The 17,190-nt window shown below is 36.5% G+C and overlaps 1 protein-coding gene across 4 annotated transcripts in view; it reads left to right on the top strand.

Moving 5' to 3' along the window:
- Positions 1 to 17,190, top strand: part of PCM1 (pericentriolar material 1) — a 46,291-nt gene that overhangs the window by 934 nt on the left and 28,167 nt on the right. For 2 of the 4 annotated variants that reach the window (XM_009277391.2, XM_019471568.1), the window contains exons 2-11: positions 4,133 to 4,250; positions 4,856 to 5,101; positions 6,209 to 6,481; positions 10,882 to 11,059; positions 13,120 to 13,229; positions 13,654 to 13,870; positions 15,108 to 15,306; positions 15,600 to 15,776; positions 16,521 to 16,678; positions 16,910 to 17,124. In XM_009277391.2, coding sequence (XP_009275666.1) covers positions 4,155 to 4,250; positions 4,856 to 5,101; positions 6,209 to 6,481; positions 10,882 to 11,059; positions 13,120 to 13,229; positions 13,654 to 13,870; positions 15,108 to 15,306; positions 15,600 to 15,776; positions 16,521 to 16,678; positions 16,910 to 17,124 — 1,869 coding nt within the window. In that variant the 5' untranslated portion in view covers positions 4,133 to 4,154. Of the gene's footprint in view, positions 1 to 4,132; positions 4,251 to 4,855; positions 5,102 to 6,208; positions 6,482 to 7,048; positions 7,220 to 7,390; positions 7,508 to 10,881; positions 11,060 to 13,119; positions 13,230 to 13,653; positions 13,871 to 15,107; positions 15,307 to 15,599; positions 15,777 to 16,520; positions 16,679 to 16,909; positions 17,125 to 17,190 lie in introns of those variants that run through there. The other 2 variants (XM_009277389.2, XM_019471567.1) reach the window with 2 other exon arrangements.

Here is a 17,190-nt window from a genome sequence, read left to right as displayed (position 1 = left end):
TTGGTCCGGCTGTTTGGGTTTGCAGTTCTAGCGCATTGCTAGTGTGAGGGCTGTCCGGTGCGACAAGAGAAGACTTGCCTCGTTGTCTGCTCCTGTTTGATGATGTTGTATGGTTGGCACTACTCTGTAGGCATTTAATGAGTTAATGCTAAATTAATGCTCAGTGAGGAGCACGTGTCTTAAAAAGCTAAACTTAAAGAAATCTTCGATCCCATTTTCAGTCTTTACGGCGCTATGATGGCTTTTTACAACTTTTTGTTTTTCATTTGATTTTTAATTTTCAAAACTTTCTATGTGCAGGATTAAGTGCTTTTCAGAGCTCTTGCAGTTCAGATGAATGCTGTAGGAAAAAAAAAGTCAAAAACAACTCCGCTGTAGATAAAAAAGCCTTTTAAAATATGTGTCTTTGGTTTGTTAGCATGTTTTGTAGTGATACTTCTGAGCAATTTGCACATTGCTGTTACATGTACAAAATATGTTTTGACTACAATCTTAACATGTAAGATTATAGTCAAAACATGTATCAAGTTATTTCTGTAGAAAATATACTTGAAAGTCTTTTTTTTTTTTTCTTTCAAGTCCCTAGTAAATGTTGTAAGGCAGTATGTACATGCTCAAATAGAGCTTTTATACAGATTCTATAATGTGCAAGAAGCTGAGATTGGTAATGGGTTGCTGGATGCAGAAATAGCATAACGGGAGGATACCACAGCTTTTATAAGAGGATTTCTTCTGGAAATAGCTAGTAAAATGAAGAGCAAGAAAAAAAATACAAATTCGTGAAGTGTGTGTGGGGAAGTGAAAAACACAGCTTCTAATGGGAGAGTTTCACCTCTAAGAAAAAAGCTGGCTGAACCTCTTTGTGTTTTTTAACTGAGTTGAAGGGATAAAATATCACCATAGCTCTGTGATCTTAAGCTCACTTGAATATAACTCATTTGGAAATACCAAAGACTATAGCATGAATGTTTAGAAACTTGCTCTCTGGGAAGGGCACAGGTCTGTTAGAACACTTTAAAATCCGCTTGCTGGAAGTAATCAGGATATTGTTATTTTTGAGCTGTATTTATTAGGGTGCATAGGTGTATGCTTACTGTCCTTGTTTGAGAATATTATTCAGAATGTTCCATCTATGTCAGTGAATTTACTTCAGAGGTAATCAGAGACTCCTACGGAAAAGATAGTTGAAGATAGCGTTTGTGAAAATTTTAAATGAAATAAATGTGAATAGTTATCTGTATTATGTAAAGATGAATGCTGCCACTTCTTGTTTTTACAGTGGAAGGTAGGGAAAAACTTGTTTTGCTACAGTTTTAGTAGAATTATATAACATGCTGGTGAAACACCTTACTGAATTGGACTGTAAACCCAAATGGCCTCTAATCTTGTAAAGATGAACTCATTATGCTTAGTGGCATAGGTCAGGATAGAGTGCCAGTTGAAATGTTGGTCTTGCACATCTACAAAGCTGAACGGTTTATCTGTAACGGAAGAAAGTTCTTACAAAACATAGCTGTTTTCTAAAATAAGCTAAACTGATAACTATGCATTTGTTTTGAATGCTTGTCAAATTTACCTTGAGTTGGCACAAGAGCTTCCCTGTCAATTTTTCATAGGATGCTTGTGCTTCTGCATGAAAACAAGGGAAATGTGAAGGGGCATTGTGTTCTTATTTTCTAAATAAATCTGACAGTTCACCTGGGTGAAAGTTGCACAGAAGGTGTCATTTTACAGTTGATCTGCCTGAGTTTCGCTCCTCCTGATGACATGGCTTTTATTTGCCTTCCTTGAGCCTACAGATAGTTCTTATATAGTCATAAGGTTAGCCAGATCAGAGAGCTTATCCAGTTGAGAGCTCGTGTTTTTTTAATTTCGTTTTTGTTTGTTGGCTAGCTAGTTTTTACATGGTACCCTCTGATTGCATGGCCTAGTGGACACTTCTGTTGGGACAACGAAGGGAGTATGAATGTGCAAGGACAGTAGGGCACAAATCTGCCAGTTCCCAAAGTAGCAGGCACCTAATTATACGTGTGTTATGAGTCTGATTGTGAGATGCAGAAGTTTAATTACTCCTAACTATGTGTGCTGGTTTTGGCTGGGGTAGAGTTCATTTTCTTCATAGGAGCTAATATGGGGCTGTTTTGGACTTGTGCTGGAAAGAGCGTTGATAACACAGGGATGTTTTAGTTACTGCTGAGCAGTGCTTGCACAGAGTCAAGGCCTTTTCTGCTTCTCACACCACCCCACCAGCGAGTAGGCTGGGGGTGCACAAGAAGCTGGGACGGGACACAGCCGGGACAGCTGACCCCAACTGACCAAAGGGATATTCCATACCATATGATGTCATGCTCAGCATGTAAAGCTGGGGAAAGAAGGAAGGGGAGGGACATTCGGAGTGGTGGCGTTTGTCTTCCCAAGTAACCATTATGCGTGGTGGAGCCCTGCTTTCCTGGGGATGGCTGAACACCTGCCTGCCGATGGGAAGTAGTGAATGAATTCCTTGTTTTGCTTTACTTGCATGTGCAGCTTTTGCTTTACTTATTAAACTGTCTTTATCTCAACCCGTGAGTTTTCTCGCTTTTACTCTTCTGATTCTCTCCCCCATCCCACTGGGGGAGGGGGAGCGGGTGAGCGAGTGGCTGTGTGGTGCTTAGTTGCTGGCTGGGGTTAAACCATGACACTGTGTTAGCGTGACTTAGGTTGGTACACTGCCAAGTGGAGATGTGGTTATGGTATAATGAGCATACCTGGTAGATCCCATTTCCTTAATGGAATAGTAATAGGTTGTGTTTGCATGAAAATACTGCTTTGTGCAAGTGCACTTACTGAGAGGGCTGTACTGTGTGATTCTGATTGAGTACCATACCTAAGCAAGATAGGTGTACTAGTACAACTTTTAAACTTAGTTCAGGATTAATAATTTTTTTTCTGGAACTGATTATTTAAAAAACCAAACAACTACTTCTTACATCCTTCTTAATCTTGAGTTTTAGGTGATTTCTTCACCTGCACTCTGTGAAATCTTGGGTGAAAATTATAATAGTAGATAGATAGCAGTAAAATGTTTAGAAATAAATGGTCCTTTTTGATTTTTTTCAGTTAAAGATAAAGCTAGGATCGTGTCCTAACATAGCGGTTAAAACTAGTTGGAAAAAGTAATTCTCTGGAAGACTCTTTTTCTTCTAAATAAGTAACGGAACTTCCTAGCTGTTATAAAGAAAAAGTTTGTAGCTTTGTGCAGTGGAACTGTGCCAGCAGCACTTAGGCTACACAGTTTTTATTGCAGCCTGAGAGTATATACAGTTAGATATTCTTCACCTTTTTGAACAGGCTAATCTAATTTTACTGCTATAAAGGAACACTTTGTTTCTGATCTTTCAGCTTTAACAACTTTTTTATTACGAATATCAAACTAGAAGTGAAAATGAAAAGTTTTAACATATAGATTGCTTTATACTGCACAGAATGACACTATTAGAGAGCAGCAAAGCTCTAGGAAACCCAAATTATTTTGTTTGGTTTTGCTAGAAACTATAATGTGAGTTGTACAGCATTCACTGCTTAAATAACTTAACCTGTAGTAAAGAAAGTAAAAATCCTTTTATTGATGTCTATTTTCCATGTATTGTATCAAGTACCCCCTCCAGTGCTCTGCTGTCAACATCTTAGTATTGAAATAAATGTGAAAGTTTGACACACTAGGTCTCCAAAGTCACTTATTGTATCAAATAGACGCCACCCTGGACCTGAAAGTGCAGGCTTTATGAATCACAAAGCAGTCTTTCCAAGCACTGTATAGTGTGTTTTAAAGTGAAGAAAATTGGGAGCCTCAAAAAAAAAAAAAATTCTTTACTTTCTAAGAGCAAGGATTTAAAAAAAAAAAAAGACCCCAAAAAAAAAGACCCAAACCCACAACTACTTCTTGTTCAATTTTTAATGCCAGTACCTGTGGTGTTCTCACCCCTACATTTGTAGTAACACGGTTTAGTAAACAGGGGTTTTGGTCTCCTAAATAGCCTTGTGTTTGCATTTTATAACTAATATGTAGTTGTCATCTCAGGTTATGAATCTTTAAAATATTCTACATAAACTGATTTTAATACAGCACATTTCTTTCAACTATTTCTTTTAGATTTTTTTATTGATTGCTTGTCATGGCAACAGGAGGTGGTCCCTTTGAAGAAGGCATGAATGATCAGGACTTGCCTAGCTGGAGCAATGAGAGCCTTGATGACCGGCTGAACAACACGGTATAACTAGTCTTATCTTTCAGTTGCCATTTTATGCTGTACGTTAAAATTACCAGGTAGATTCTGTTAGTGACAGGTAACAATGCAAACCCCTAAGCCTTGTCAGTACAGCTTTACAGGTAAGTATCAGCAAAAACAATAAAAATAATTGAGGTAGATGTAAGCAAGCAATGAGTGTATTTCAGAGGTTGTGAAGTCTGTAGATGTATTTATGGGAAGTGCTTTGGGTGAATAAAGTAGCTAGACGCAAAAGCGTTGTAGGTGTCATGAAAGTGAAAACTCTAATTTTAAAGGTTCTAAACTGCTGAAGAGTCTTCAGCAAAGAAGAAAAATACAATTTTAGCTTCATTTGAAATTAATTTAATGCATTGTAGGATGAAATGATTTAGAAATTTCCTGACAAGCTATTTTTAATTTATGCAGTGGAGAAAATTATATTATGTAATATGACATTTACTCTAGAAAACTTAGTGTATATTTTGATACTGCTTTTCATTTTTACTTATAAAATGGAAGTAAACTCTCTTTCACTCAATTCAAACATTTACTTTTTATCTGTGTGGATAATAAATATGACCTTTTTCTTCCCTCTCCTTCCCCTTAAGGACTGGGGAAGTCAACAGAAGAAAGCAAACAGATCTTCAGAAAAAAACAAGAAAAAGGTTGGTGGGGAAGCTGAAACGAGGCTTACTAATGATATATCTCCAGAATCCTCACCTGGAATGGGACGACGGAAGACCAGAACTCCTCATAGTTTTCCTCATGCTCGATATATGACCCAGATGTCTGTTCCAGAGCAGGCTGAACTGGAAAAGCTTAAACAAAGAATAAACTTCAGTGATCTGGATCAGGTTTGTGTGAATACTAGCTCCCACTATAAATGTGACTACAAAATTTATTCAGCTATCTCTTAATAATTTGGCAGATAAATAAAGAAAGTTTTCATAAGTAATTAAGGTAAAAAAAAAAAAAGCTTATAGGTACCATGGGAGCCAAATCAAAATTCTCATTTTGAAATGGAGAAAATTATGGGAAGTTCAGGACCATGGCTTTCCTATGCTTGAGAGTATGCTAACTGTCTTCACTTTCTTCCTCTCAGTCATGAACAAATTCCTGTGTCTTCAAGTCAGTATTTCTTACTCATCATACTTGTCTGCCACTTGAAAATACCTGTTACCTTATTTTGAAAGTCTGTTCTTGAAGTGCCAGTTTGTGATTCTGAACATTGTTAATCCTTCTGGATTAAGCAGAAGAGTAGCATTAAAAACTGCTCCTCAGTAGAGTGTAGAGAAATGTATGGCACGAATTCTTGAGCCATAACTGCTTCTTTGGGAATATGACACATTCATCCTTCCCTTGTCCAAAACAATGCATTAATTTGTGCTAACAGTTTCAGAATAGAGGCTTGTTAATCTTTGCCAAAGTTTGTTGTTAACTTGTTTGGGTTGTGAAGATTCTTTCAAATGCGATTCATTGCTTTGACTTAGAATATAAAGACTGGGCATAACTTCCTCCCCAAATGTGTGTTACGGCAACAAGTTGCTATTCAGAAGGTTCTAAAGAAAAGCTGAAGTTATGAGGTATCATATTCTGCAAGTCAATATGTTGCTTTTTTATTGTTGTTATTCTCTCAAATGTACCTGAGGAAGTAGGATGCCTTTCACTATAGTAAGGTGGAGGCCACAGCAAGGATGAGGAACTAAGCTCTGGGGAACTGCAGAACCCTTTTGCTTCTCAGCTGTTCTGGGAGGGTGGGCTTGCTTTCTGAAAATGATATGGCAGAAATCACTGGTGCTGTCTTTAGCTTTTGGCTAGTAAGTGACTAATAAAGTAACTTTAAGATCAGTCTAATAATACTGCAGAACTGGTAATCCAAGCAGTGAAACTAATCAGTGTTGAGAATATATTGGAGGAAAAAAATAAAGCAATTGTTCTTTTGTTTGTTTGTTTGTTTTTAGAGAAGCATTGGAAGTGATTCTCAAGGCAGGGCAACGGCTGCTAACAACAAACGTCAACTTAATGAAAACAAAAAACCATTCAACTTCCTGTCACTGCAGATAAACACTAACAAAAGCAAAGATCCTGCCTCAGGTTCCCAAAAAAAGGAAAGTGGGGTATCAGTGCAATGTAAAGAGTTGTTTGGAGCTGCTCTAAGCAAGGATTTCTTGCAAAATTGTCAAGTCTCTGCTCAAGAAGATGGAAGGGGAGAACTAGCTTTGGATAGTAGCCAGGTATTTACATAGCCTATAAAGTCTACAGAATATTGACTCTTAGAAAGGTTGTAATTACCTTGTTACTTTTCAGTGCGTCTTTCTAAATTTCCGAAAAGTGTAACTGTTAAATCTATTGGAAGTGCTTATCTTCCCACTGATTTAAAAGGCAACTTGAGGAAAATGTGAAACCAAGCTTAATCTTGGTTCTTTAGGTATTGTTCTTTAGGAATCTGCTTATTGGTAACAGAAGCAGTATTAATTTTCATCTTAGAGAGTGGTTCTCTCTTACACAGTTCCAGAAAATACTCTCACAGTTTAATATTTTCATATGTTAATGAGCTCATTCTGTTTTAGCCGATGTTGACAGAAGCCCCGTGCTTCAGCCTTGCAACTTCACGCATGCATAAATCTATCCTTATAAAAGCTGTTGACTTTTAACCACTTGCAGAAGTGTACTTATAGCATTGAAAGTACTAGTATGTCACCCCTTTAATTACTACTCTGCTGTTGCTATCACCATGTCTTGTGCATTAAATACGTTAAAGCTGTAGCTGAATGCTTTCAGTAATTTCAGTGTCTTTACAGATTGTGAGCAGACTAGTTCAAATTCGCGACTATATTGCTAAGGCCAGCTCCATGCGGGATGATCTTGTAGAGAAAAATGAAAGATCGGCCAATGTTGAGCGTTTATCACACCTTATAGATCACCTTAAAGAGCAGGAGAAATCCTATCTGAAATTTTTGCAAAAGATGCTTGTAAGTTTGAGAACATAATATATTTGTTTCTGCACTGTAAGCTTTTTTAGGAGTTGATCATTGATGTTTTGATCGTGCTACTGGGGGTGTTGGTTTTGATAAGTAGCTTCCATAATTCATTTTTACTGCCCCCTTATATAGCTTTTGATTTATGCCAATGAAATATTTCAGGCTAGAGAAAATGAGGAGGATGATGTTCGGACTATAGATTCAGCTGTGGGATCTGGTTCTGTAGGTGAGAGCACATCGCTAAACATTGATGTGCAGTCTGAGGCTTCAGATACCACGGTAAGCTGCCTTTTAGTAATTAAGGTGCTAGAAATGAAGACTGTTTTGTTTTTGTCATGATTGTTGTGATAGTGTCATAATCTGCAGTTCAATTAAAAAATAGTAAATCTCCAAACACTCTGTTCAGGAGTTGTTCATGCATGTATGGATATTTTTTAAATTTTTTTTTTTAATGTGGGGGGGGGGAATTAATGGTTCTTTTACAACAACAATGTATCTTGATTAGTTTTTTAAAATATTTAGTCTTTCTTCAAAGTAGAATGAAGAGTTAGAAGTTTACTTTGGCAGAGCATGCACTGGATTGATGTAGGAAGGAATAGTTTTCTATACAATTTTTCATCTATGTTTCTGTTAGTGGGGAAAACTTGCTGGCGTTGGGTGAGGAGAGGGTTGGAAATGAGTCATTAGTGGGCCGTGGCCCAAGCATCTTTCTAATAATGAAGTATTGACGTAACACAAGTTTCTCGCCTTTTTTGGAGAGATGAGCACCTTTTAGAAAATGTGTTCTGAATTTAGTTCTGAGATATACAGACAATCTTCCTTTCTATTCATAAAAGCCTTTATATTAATGTGGTAAACAATTCTTGTAGTAGATACAAAAGCATTTTAATAACAACTTACATTTTACATCTTCCAATACTACTATACTGAGGAAAAGTACTAGAGAGCTGGTATTCTTTTAGCCAGTTACTACTCTGAATGTTCTACAGATGAGGAGAATTTACATGCTTAGAAGTAAAACAGCAGTTAATCACAAAAACTTCTTAATGTTTTATTTTTAGCTTTGTAAGAACTCTTTCTGTCCCTGTAAAGAAATAAAGTGATAGACATGGAAGATGTACTTTAAACTTAAAAAAAATTGGAAAATGCGGAAGAGCAGTACGGTTTTTAAGAAGTATGCATGTAAACTTGCTTTTTTCTTCATCTTTGCAAAATGGGTTTTAGTTTTATGTTTGGCTCTTCATTTTGCATCTAATTTCTCTTTACATGCAGCTTGAATATATTACATGCAGAATGAATACTTCTATTCTTACAAGGTTGATTGCTATATGGAGCCTTATTGTTATGAAAATTCTAAGAATGACTAAAAATGTCTTTGCTCTGTAGTAGATTTTGTTTTATAGTAGTTTTCATTATTTGACAAGATACAAGTGGGTAGGTTTGTAACTTAAAAATGCATGCTAAGTTGGAGCACGTGTTCAAAATCTAACATACTAAACTATTTAATAAAGGAGGTATCTTTTAGTTTGAGCATTCGGCCCCGCATTGAGGACAAACTAGGGAATTCAGCTTCACAAGAACAGGTTACAGACATTGATGTTACAGCAAGCCCTAAAGGGAAAAGTGACAGAGCTGCTGTGAATGCCAGGGAAATCTGGCCTTGTAGGATTAATAGCCAAGAACATGGATTGCCTTCAAAGGTACACTTCAAAATATTATTTTAGCCTCAAATAGGGTTTATAAATGCTGATCTTTATTTATTTTTCTCCCTCCTGTTAACTGCTTCAGATGTATTTGTTACTTACAGTGAATATTCCCATTTGGCCTGCTTATCTGTATCCAGCTGTCTTTTCATTGAATGAATCTTCTCTGCCTAGAGTTTTTTTTCTTTAGAGATGTTTGACAACTTTCTCTTCTGAAGTGTCAACATTGACAGAGAAAGTACTACATGTAATGCTGTACAGCAGGTGTTCTGATTTTATGTAGGTGATCCTTCCAGTTTTGCTGTTCTCTTTCTGGGAAAACATATTGTAAATGTGACTTTCAGACACTTGTCATGTTTACACCAATAGTCTGCCAATGCAAATCTAAGCTAGTACTATACAGAGAAAATAGATTAGAGAATAGTAGCCTTAACTTGTTCCACAGATGTTTTTGTATAGCTGTTTATATAAATATTTGATTGGAAGGGGGAATACTAAGGGGCTTGGAGTCTAAAACGTCTTTTGTTTTCTGTTACCAGCTTTTCTACAGCTTTGTCTCTTACTCTGATTTAAAAAAAAAAAAGTCTAAGTTGGATTTTTTTTTTCCATAAAATAAAAGGCTTAAATGTCTTGTCAAGCTTAGCCTAAATGTAGAACTAAGCTTGACAAATTTGTTAGGTGGTTTTAATGAACTCAAGCAAATCTGGTACTTTAGATAAAGCTTGGATTATTTAATAGCTGAGCGAGACTGAGACGCATCCCCTTTTTCCCTTTCTTCCCCTCGTTCCTTCCTGTGTTGATTTCATTGTGTACTCTTATTTTGCCTCTACTCTCCTTTTTATATACAAGATGAAAATTTAACAGGAATGATCGGTGTCAGTTCCAGTACATGTTTTAGTGACACTTCTTTGAGAAGTTTAGAATTCTGGATGTGTTCTCCTTTCTCTGCTGGAAAGTTGAGCATTCCTGGGCACCCAGAACTGGTTAATAAGATGCCTGCTTCTATTCTGACATTTGGTGCGGAATTTTTGGATTGAGAGAATTTTGTACTACAGGAACTCAGCACTCTGTGGAGAGATGATGATACTTTTAAGTTAGTAATGTTCTTTTTAAATACTTGTCAACTCCTAACAAAAAGGAGGCAAATTTTTCCATGGTTTCATCTGCATAGTGCAATAATCCAACTTCAAACAGGATCAGGATCTTAACTGTGGATGTCTCATTAAAATACTTAATTTGCTGACAATCCTTGAATAAAAGTTTTGAGGCAAATCTCCAGCTTTTAATTAGGATAGAATGAAGAAAATAACTTAGTTTTAATGTATTTTAACTGCCCAGCATGCTTTCATTCCTTCAGATCTATTTCCACGTGTTTGAAAACATGGTATAGAGGGGGTTCTGTGCATGTTTTTATTTTGAAATCGGTTTACCTAAATCTGGTCTATTCTAGTATCTATGGCATAAATACAGCAAACTAAACACATTACAGGTTAGAGAATAACTGCCCAAAACATTCTGCTGAAAATTTAGATATTTTAGGCCAGTAAATCAATCTAGATCTTGTATTATGTGTAGTTCCACGATACTATGCCTTACCTTGCTTAGCTTTACCAGTCTTATAGCTTAATGCCCTCCTTTATGATTCAAAAGACAGAGGGATGCTTGGGTTAGTCTTTGGGACGTGTTAGGGTGGCTGACCGGATTTCTAAAGAAAACTTAACCCCCAGGAGTGGTAAGCATGTCTTGGTGGTACAGGCTTCTCCCTACTGGATGCCTAAAATTTTTAGGCTGAAAAGGACTACCGGAAAGGTGAAGCTGTTTCATTTTCACCGTTTTACACTAACCAGGCTGTTTGATTCTATTAAAGTCCTGCTTGTTTTGACACTTCTGTCACTAGTACTCAACAAATAAATAGTCATGATTATGGTAATGTTCTTCCATATCTTGCAGGCCAGAGATCCTCAACAGGAAGCTAAAGAGGAGTTGGAGAACTTGAAGAAGCAGCATGATTTATTGAAAAGGATGCTACAACAGCAGGAGCAATTGAAGGCTCTTCAAGGAAGACAGGCAGCTCTTCTTGCTTTGCAGCATAAAGCAGAGCAAGCAATTGCTGTCATGGATGATTCTGGTATGTGCAGTGATGGTATCTTTGATAGCATGTTAGCATGCTGTTTGAATGATTAAAGCTGGAATTACGGAATACACATTAAAATTTTTTTTTTATAATGCACTTTTTAAAAATTTGACTGCAAGGCTTCTATTTCTGAAAAGAGTTGACAGTGTAACATTGTAAAAAGATGTGTCAGTTAAAAACCACACAGCTGATTTCTGTAGTTTACTTGTACAATCCTAAAAGTGTGGGGTTTTCTCCTAAGAATTGGACTACCATGTCAAATTAGGAGTCTGCCTCTCATCTCCATCATTGTACCAGGCCTTTGAAGGAAAGAGTTGGAGGGGGGCATACAGAGTGTTCTCTCCCTTTCTGCATCCTTCTGGCTATAGGCAGGGGGGGGTTTGTGGTCATCCTTCTGGCTATAGGCGGTTGGTAGTTTGAGTTTTTGTTTGCTTTTTCATGGGATTTTTGGGGGGGTGGGCTGGTTGCTTGACAGTTTAATAGCCATTGGTAAACTAATGGTTTATCCAAAAAAAGAAAGGAGGAAGTTGCTAAAGCAGTTACATAAGTAAATATGAAACTAGAACTCTGAAATTCTATGGCATGTAAACTGGGGGCATGGTTATGAATAGAGCACCACCATTATGTTATAACCTTCAGTTTAAAAGCATTCTTCTAAATAGTTTTCGTATATTCCCAAGTTTTCAAAAATTATCTTTGGGACAGAGACTTCTTTTTGATATCTGCTTAAAGGTTGTCAGCAGAGTTGTTTTCTCAAGAGTTCAATCTTAAAAGGGAGATACGTCCTTGATTTGTGCACTGATGACATGTGAATTATCATTTCATTGTTGGAAACTCATCCTGCCCCCCACCCCTCCCTAAATCCTGTTCAGTTTTCTTTGGAAATGGGGTACAGTTATGTGTGCAGTCCGTAGGGAATGACATTTTTGCACTGAGCAAGTTCAGATTCAGTCTGTGTTACTGTTCCATGACTCTTCCCCATAAGAGTTGCTGTTAGGCTTGATTAGAGGGTATATGGGATAGCAGTTCTTATTACAGTTAGTTTTTGTATTTAAAATGGCTTAATTTGTAGAAATATAAGCATTGGTTCCTACATTTTACAAAAAGTCTGCCTTTAAGGTTCCTTGCTCTGAGCTTCTCTTTCTGCTTTTTCTCCTGTCCTTGATTTGATAGACTATAGGAAAGAAGGTGGAACTAGTTAAGAAAACTCTAGATTTTAGTGTAGGAAGAGAAGCAGAGAAGTTGGTAGGTAAAAAAAAAAAAAGAGCTTTTCAAAAGCTACCACAGGAGCAAGAGAAATAATGGCCTTCAAAAGGTGTTTCCTTGTTTCTTAAATGGTTTTCAGTAATTGCTTTTCTTCTATCTGCTCCACAGCAGTAGACCTGTCATGGAATCTGCTTTCTCTTCTTTCATATTGATTCAGTGTTGATTCATGTTTGGGGGGAAAAAAAAAGTTATTTGGATCTCTCAACAGCCAGTTCCATAGCTTAGTACTGTTTGAGCTTTCAGGGAGGGGAAAAAGCTTTCTTTTTAATGTATTCCTCTCATAAAGCTTTTTGAAGGACAAACCCCCAAGACACTGTTTGCAGCTGTAAAGATTACAATTTATACCAAGATGAAAGCTTGGTGTCCTATTAATTTATTATTTTAAGGAGGTAAAATTACATGCACTGTTCCTAGTTTGGCTATACTAATAACAATTTTGTTTCTAACAAGCAAAGTGTTTCCATCAACCCTTTGGTGGGTTGATGGAAAGCAACTTTGTTGTTTTCAAGGTCTGACCTTTTTAGCAAAACACAGAACAGACTTACGAAGTCTTTTTGTATGGTTCTTCACAAAGGAGCTGTGAGTTGGCTTGTTAGTATTTCTGTAATGGAAGTAACCTTTCAAGAGTAAAGTTGGTGGAAAGAACACAACATTAAAAATAATTGCTGTATTTTAAGAGGTGCAGTATATTGATGTTCTTGTTAAACCAAACATTTTCATCAAATAGCCTTTATTTCATCTCTGTGGAAAAGTATTTATATTTTTTCCTCCTTCTTCTGTATGCCCAGTTGTAACAGAGACTACAGGTAGTGTTTCAGGAGTAAGCCTTACATCAGAACTGAACGAAGAATTGAATGACTTAATTCAGCGCTTTCACAACCAACTTCATGATTCTCAGGTCAGTCCTTGGATTGCACTGTATAAGTTTTGCCATTGTCCGTTTTTCTTATTCTTTTGAACAGTGCAGTTAAATGTTTGTCTTGCTTATTTGTGTGCATTTGCTAGTGGAGTAATTATGGTTCCCCCAAACTTGAAAGCTCAGCGTCTTTGTGCTCTTAAGAGCTGTGAGGTGACTGATCTATTCTTTCTATCTCAGTTTTCCATGAAAGTCCAGAGAAGTAGTTTCTATATTGCAGTATAATTATATATTAACTCAATATATAATTGGGATATCACGAGGGTGTTTTCAGTATCAGTTTCCCTTTATAATGTTCTTTGTTCTTGTGTTGAGCCTAGCAAGCCTATAAGAGGGCTTTTTGTTTCTTACAATTTATTTGGCTTTTTTCATGGTACTCTGAATAAAATGAAATTACTCTTTTTAGACACAGTCTGTGCCAGACAATAGAAGGCAAGCAGAAAGTCTTTCACTTACCAGAGAGATTTCACAAAGCAGAAACTCTTCAATGACTGAACACCTGTCTGATGAGAAGGCGCAGCTTTTTAACAAGATGCGAATGTTGCAGGGTAAAAAGCAAAAAATGGACAAACTGTTAGGAGAACTTCATACGCTTCGTGACCAACATCTAAATAACTCCTCCTGTAAGTAAATATGGGCAGAATTGTATCTTTTCAAGAACACAATGTTTTTTAATGTGCATGTTTGTAACATGGTCTTTCAACTTAGTGAAAATGCAGGTGATAAAGCTGTGCTGGGGTAATACTATGTAAACGGTTTTTAATGCTGTATAAGTTTCTGGCTTAATGGAGAGCTCTGCAAGTAATGATGAGTGGTTTTGCTAGTATCACTTTGGTTTATAACATCATCGAAGTTGACTAATGTGAGGATGTGATGATGGGATTTTTTTCTTCAAGGATTGTCTGTGACACATCTGACTTGTGGAGTGTACCACATGAACTTGAACTTTCTGTATTTTTATCACAGTATGTCTGTATTTATGTACTTGGCACTTCAGATGTTAGTAGCTATATGGCATTATGGGGTTTGCTTGCCTGCTGTCAAAAGACTTCCTCATGCACTACTTGCAGGGACTTTGATCATATGGCCATACCATAGACCATACTTAACTGTCTGAATGGGCTAGAGTTTTGGCCTGTTCCTTAGATGGGTTTTTCTTCTTAAAGTCTTGATGTGGGCCTACTTGCTGCTATCACTTTCTATTTCTAGAAATACTTTTGTGCTGGTGAAGTTTGTCCTATAGCTGGAAACTTCTGAGGGGTGATCACAGCGTATTCTGGTTTACATAAAAAAATGAGGCACTTGAAGCATGCTCCTGGAGAAAGGCAGACTGATTTAATAGTTACATTACTATACCCCCGTCTTTCTACATGTACTTAATGCATATAGTATGAACGTACCTGGATATGATTTCATGTAGCTGGAAAAAGCAAACATCATATCTCACATCTACATTCTACAGCATATGGACAAAAGAGCTTAGCAGAGGAAAAATATCGATAGGATTTTTTCTTTTTACCATGTTGAAATGTTAAATTTCAAAAAAAGCAATTCAGCCGTAAATAAACCCTTAAAATATCTCTTTGGGCAGATTCGCAGCATGAAAGCTTCCATTTCTGAAGTTCGATAAAGCTAAAAGGAACTGACTGAAGTCTTGTTTACCAAAGCTACTTATTACTCTCTGCCTATTGGCATTGCATGCCATGATACTTAAGACAAAAGCTTTTATTCTTCTAAGAAAAGTTATTAACTGCTGTTTTGTATGTTGGTAATATTTTCTGTAGTTACATTTTAATATAATTCGGTTAAGCAGGTTGCTTTTTACAAGTTGTTCTTACGAGCTTTATTTCTTTTCTGTAGTTCTTCCTGCTTCAGGTTCTCCTCAAAGGAGTATTGATCAAAGAAGTACAACTTCAGCTGCTTCTGGTCCTGTAGGCATAGTAACTGTTGTCAATGGCGAATCAAATAGCCTGGCATCTGCTCCCTATCCTCCTGATTCCCAAGTTTCTCAGAATGAGAGTGAAGAGGAGGACAATCTAAATCCAACAGAAAAGCTTCAGTAAAAGTTCTTTAATTTTTTTCATAATGTGCTTTAGTGATTTTGAGTGTTACTTTTTTAATAAGTTCTGTGTTAAGAAACCATTTCATATTCTAATCTACTTGATTTAGTATTATAGACCATTTAGTAAATGGTCCAAGACAGTTAAATGAGTCAGAGCTTCAAGCAGAAGGTTCTTACAGCTAGGAAAATGGCAGTAAACTTTAAGAACTATAAATTATATATAGTTTTTTCAACTCTACATAGATTTGATTACTATGACAAAACACAGCATATTCTTTTTTTCTCCTCAGGAAGCTAAATGAAGTTCGTAAGAGGCTAAATGAGTTACGCGAGTTAGTTCACTACTATGAGCAAACATCTGATATGATGACAGATGCTGTGAACGAAAACACTAAAGAAGAGGAAGAAACAGAAGAATCGGAAAGTGATTCTGAACGTGAGGATCCACAGCCTGTTACAAATATTAGGTTGTCATATTTTTTGTCATCTTAAATCTTTGTAGCTAGGTTGTTACAGGTTTCCTGAAGCAATACATTATTTCAGTCAACCAGAAGTAAATTAATTCTGTGATTATATTAACTTTCCAAAATTTTTATTTTGAAGTAGCTTTCTTATACAGATGATTAATAATAATCTTGTGCTTGGTAACTTAGTTGTATAGCAAATGTGGATTAGGTTGGAAATTTAGAAAATCACTATAAGAGACTTCAAAATCTGTAATTCCTTTGGGTTTAAGCACTGAATTATGTGTATGGAATTCCACTAGAAGGTTAACAGGCCTAGACTAGAGAATAGGAATGAAAACAAACTTCAGTTTAGAGAGGCATTTGGAGCTATAGTCTAACAGGGCAACTGTGTGCATCGAGGATCTTCACTGTGCAGAAATGAATACTAATTTAGCTATGAATCATATAAAGCTTCTATAATATAGACATATACCTTGAAAGCCTCTTGGATTGTTGTAGACCTAGCAGGCGATAATTCATAGCTGCTTCTGATTGCTTAAAAAAATAAAAAAAATCTATTGGAGAGATGGATATTAAGAAATTCCAAATGTCTGGACTGATTTTATATGGGGTTGAGGTTTTGTTTGTTTGTTTTAAAAGGGTCAGGACACATTCCCATAAAAGCCAGTTAATAAAATGGCTGAAGTAAAATTCCGTTGATACCAGTTCTCAAAAAGTTAACATGAGTAATGCATTTTACCCTAGAAACCCTCAAGGAATCGGTAGTTGGAGTGAAATAAATAGCAACTCAAATGTACAGTGTGGAACTAATAACAGAGATGGAATACATCTTAATACAGACTGTGAAATAAATAACCGATCTGCTGCTAATATAAGGACTCTAAAAATGTCTTCTACTCTAGGTATGTTCTAAAATCTTCTATAATTTTAAGTCTTAGTGCAAACAATTCTGATAGCTGCACAGAATTTGGGAGAACCTTGTTTGATGAGCAAAATGTTCAATTTTGCTTAATTTTGTTCAATTTTCAATCATTAAGCTGATCTTTTTCTAGTGTCCAGTAATTACAGTAGACTTCAGAAGTTCAATAATGTGTCATTGGTACTGTTTTGTTTCCTCCTCTACCTGCCTCCAGACTGTCATAATAGGGAGGATGACAAAGATATCGACCTACCCCAAGGTGAAGATGATGAAGTGGAAGAAGATCGAGTTAGTGAAGATTCCATATCTAGTCACAGAAGCAGCCTGGGTGATGCTGCTGGAGACGCTGAGTTTGAGCAGAAGATCAATAGGCTTATAGCTGCAAAACAGAAACTTAGGCAGTTACAAAACCTTGCTGCTATGGTGCAGGTATTTTATGAATATAAATCTGTGTACAAAAATGTAGCATTCGTTATGTCACGTAATGTATAAATT

The sequence above is a fragment of the Aptenodytes forsteri genome, unplaced genomic scaffold, assembly GCF_000699145.1.
Source record: "Aptenodytes forsteri isolate BGI_AS27 unplaced genomic scaffold, ASM69914v1 Scaffold65, whole genome shotgun sequence".
Classification (NCBI taxonomy): Eukaryota; Metazoa; Chordata; class Aves; order Sphenisciformes; family Spheniscidae; genus Aptenodytes; species Aptenodytes forsteri.
The sequence above is the reverse complement of the archived record's forward strand: the minus strand, read 5'-3'. Positions and strand labels throughout refer to the sequence as shown.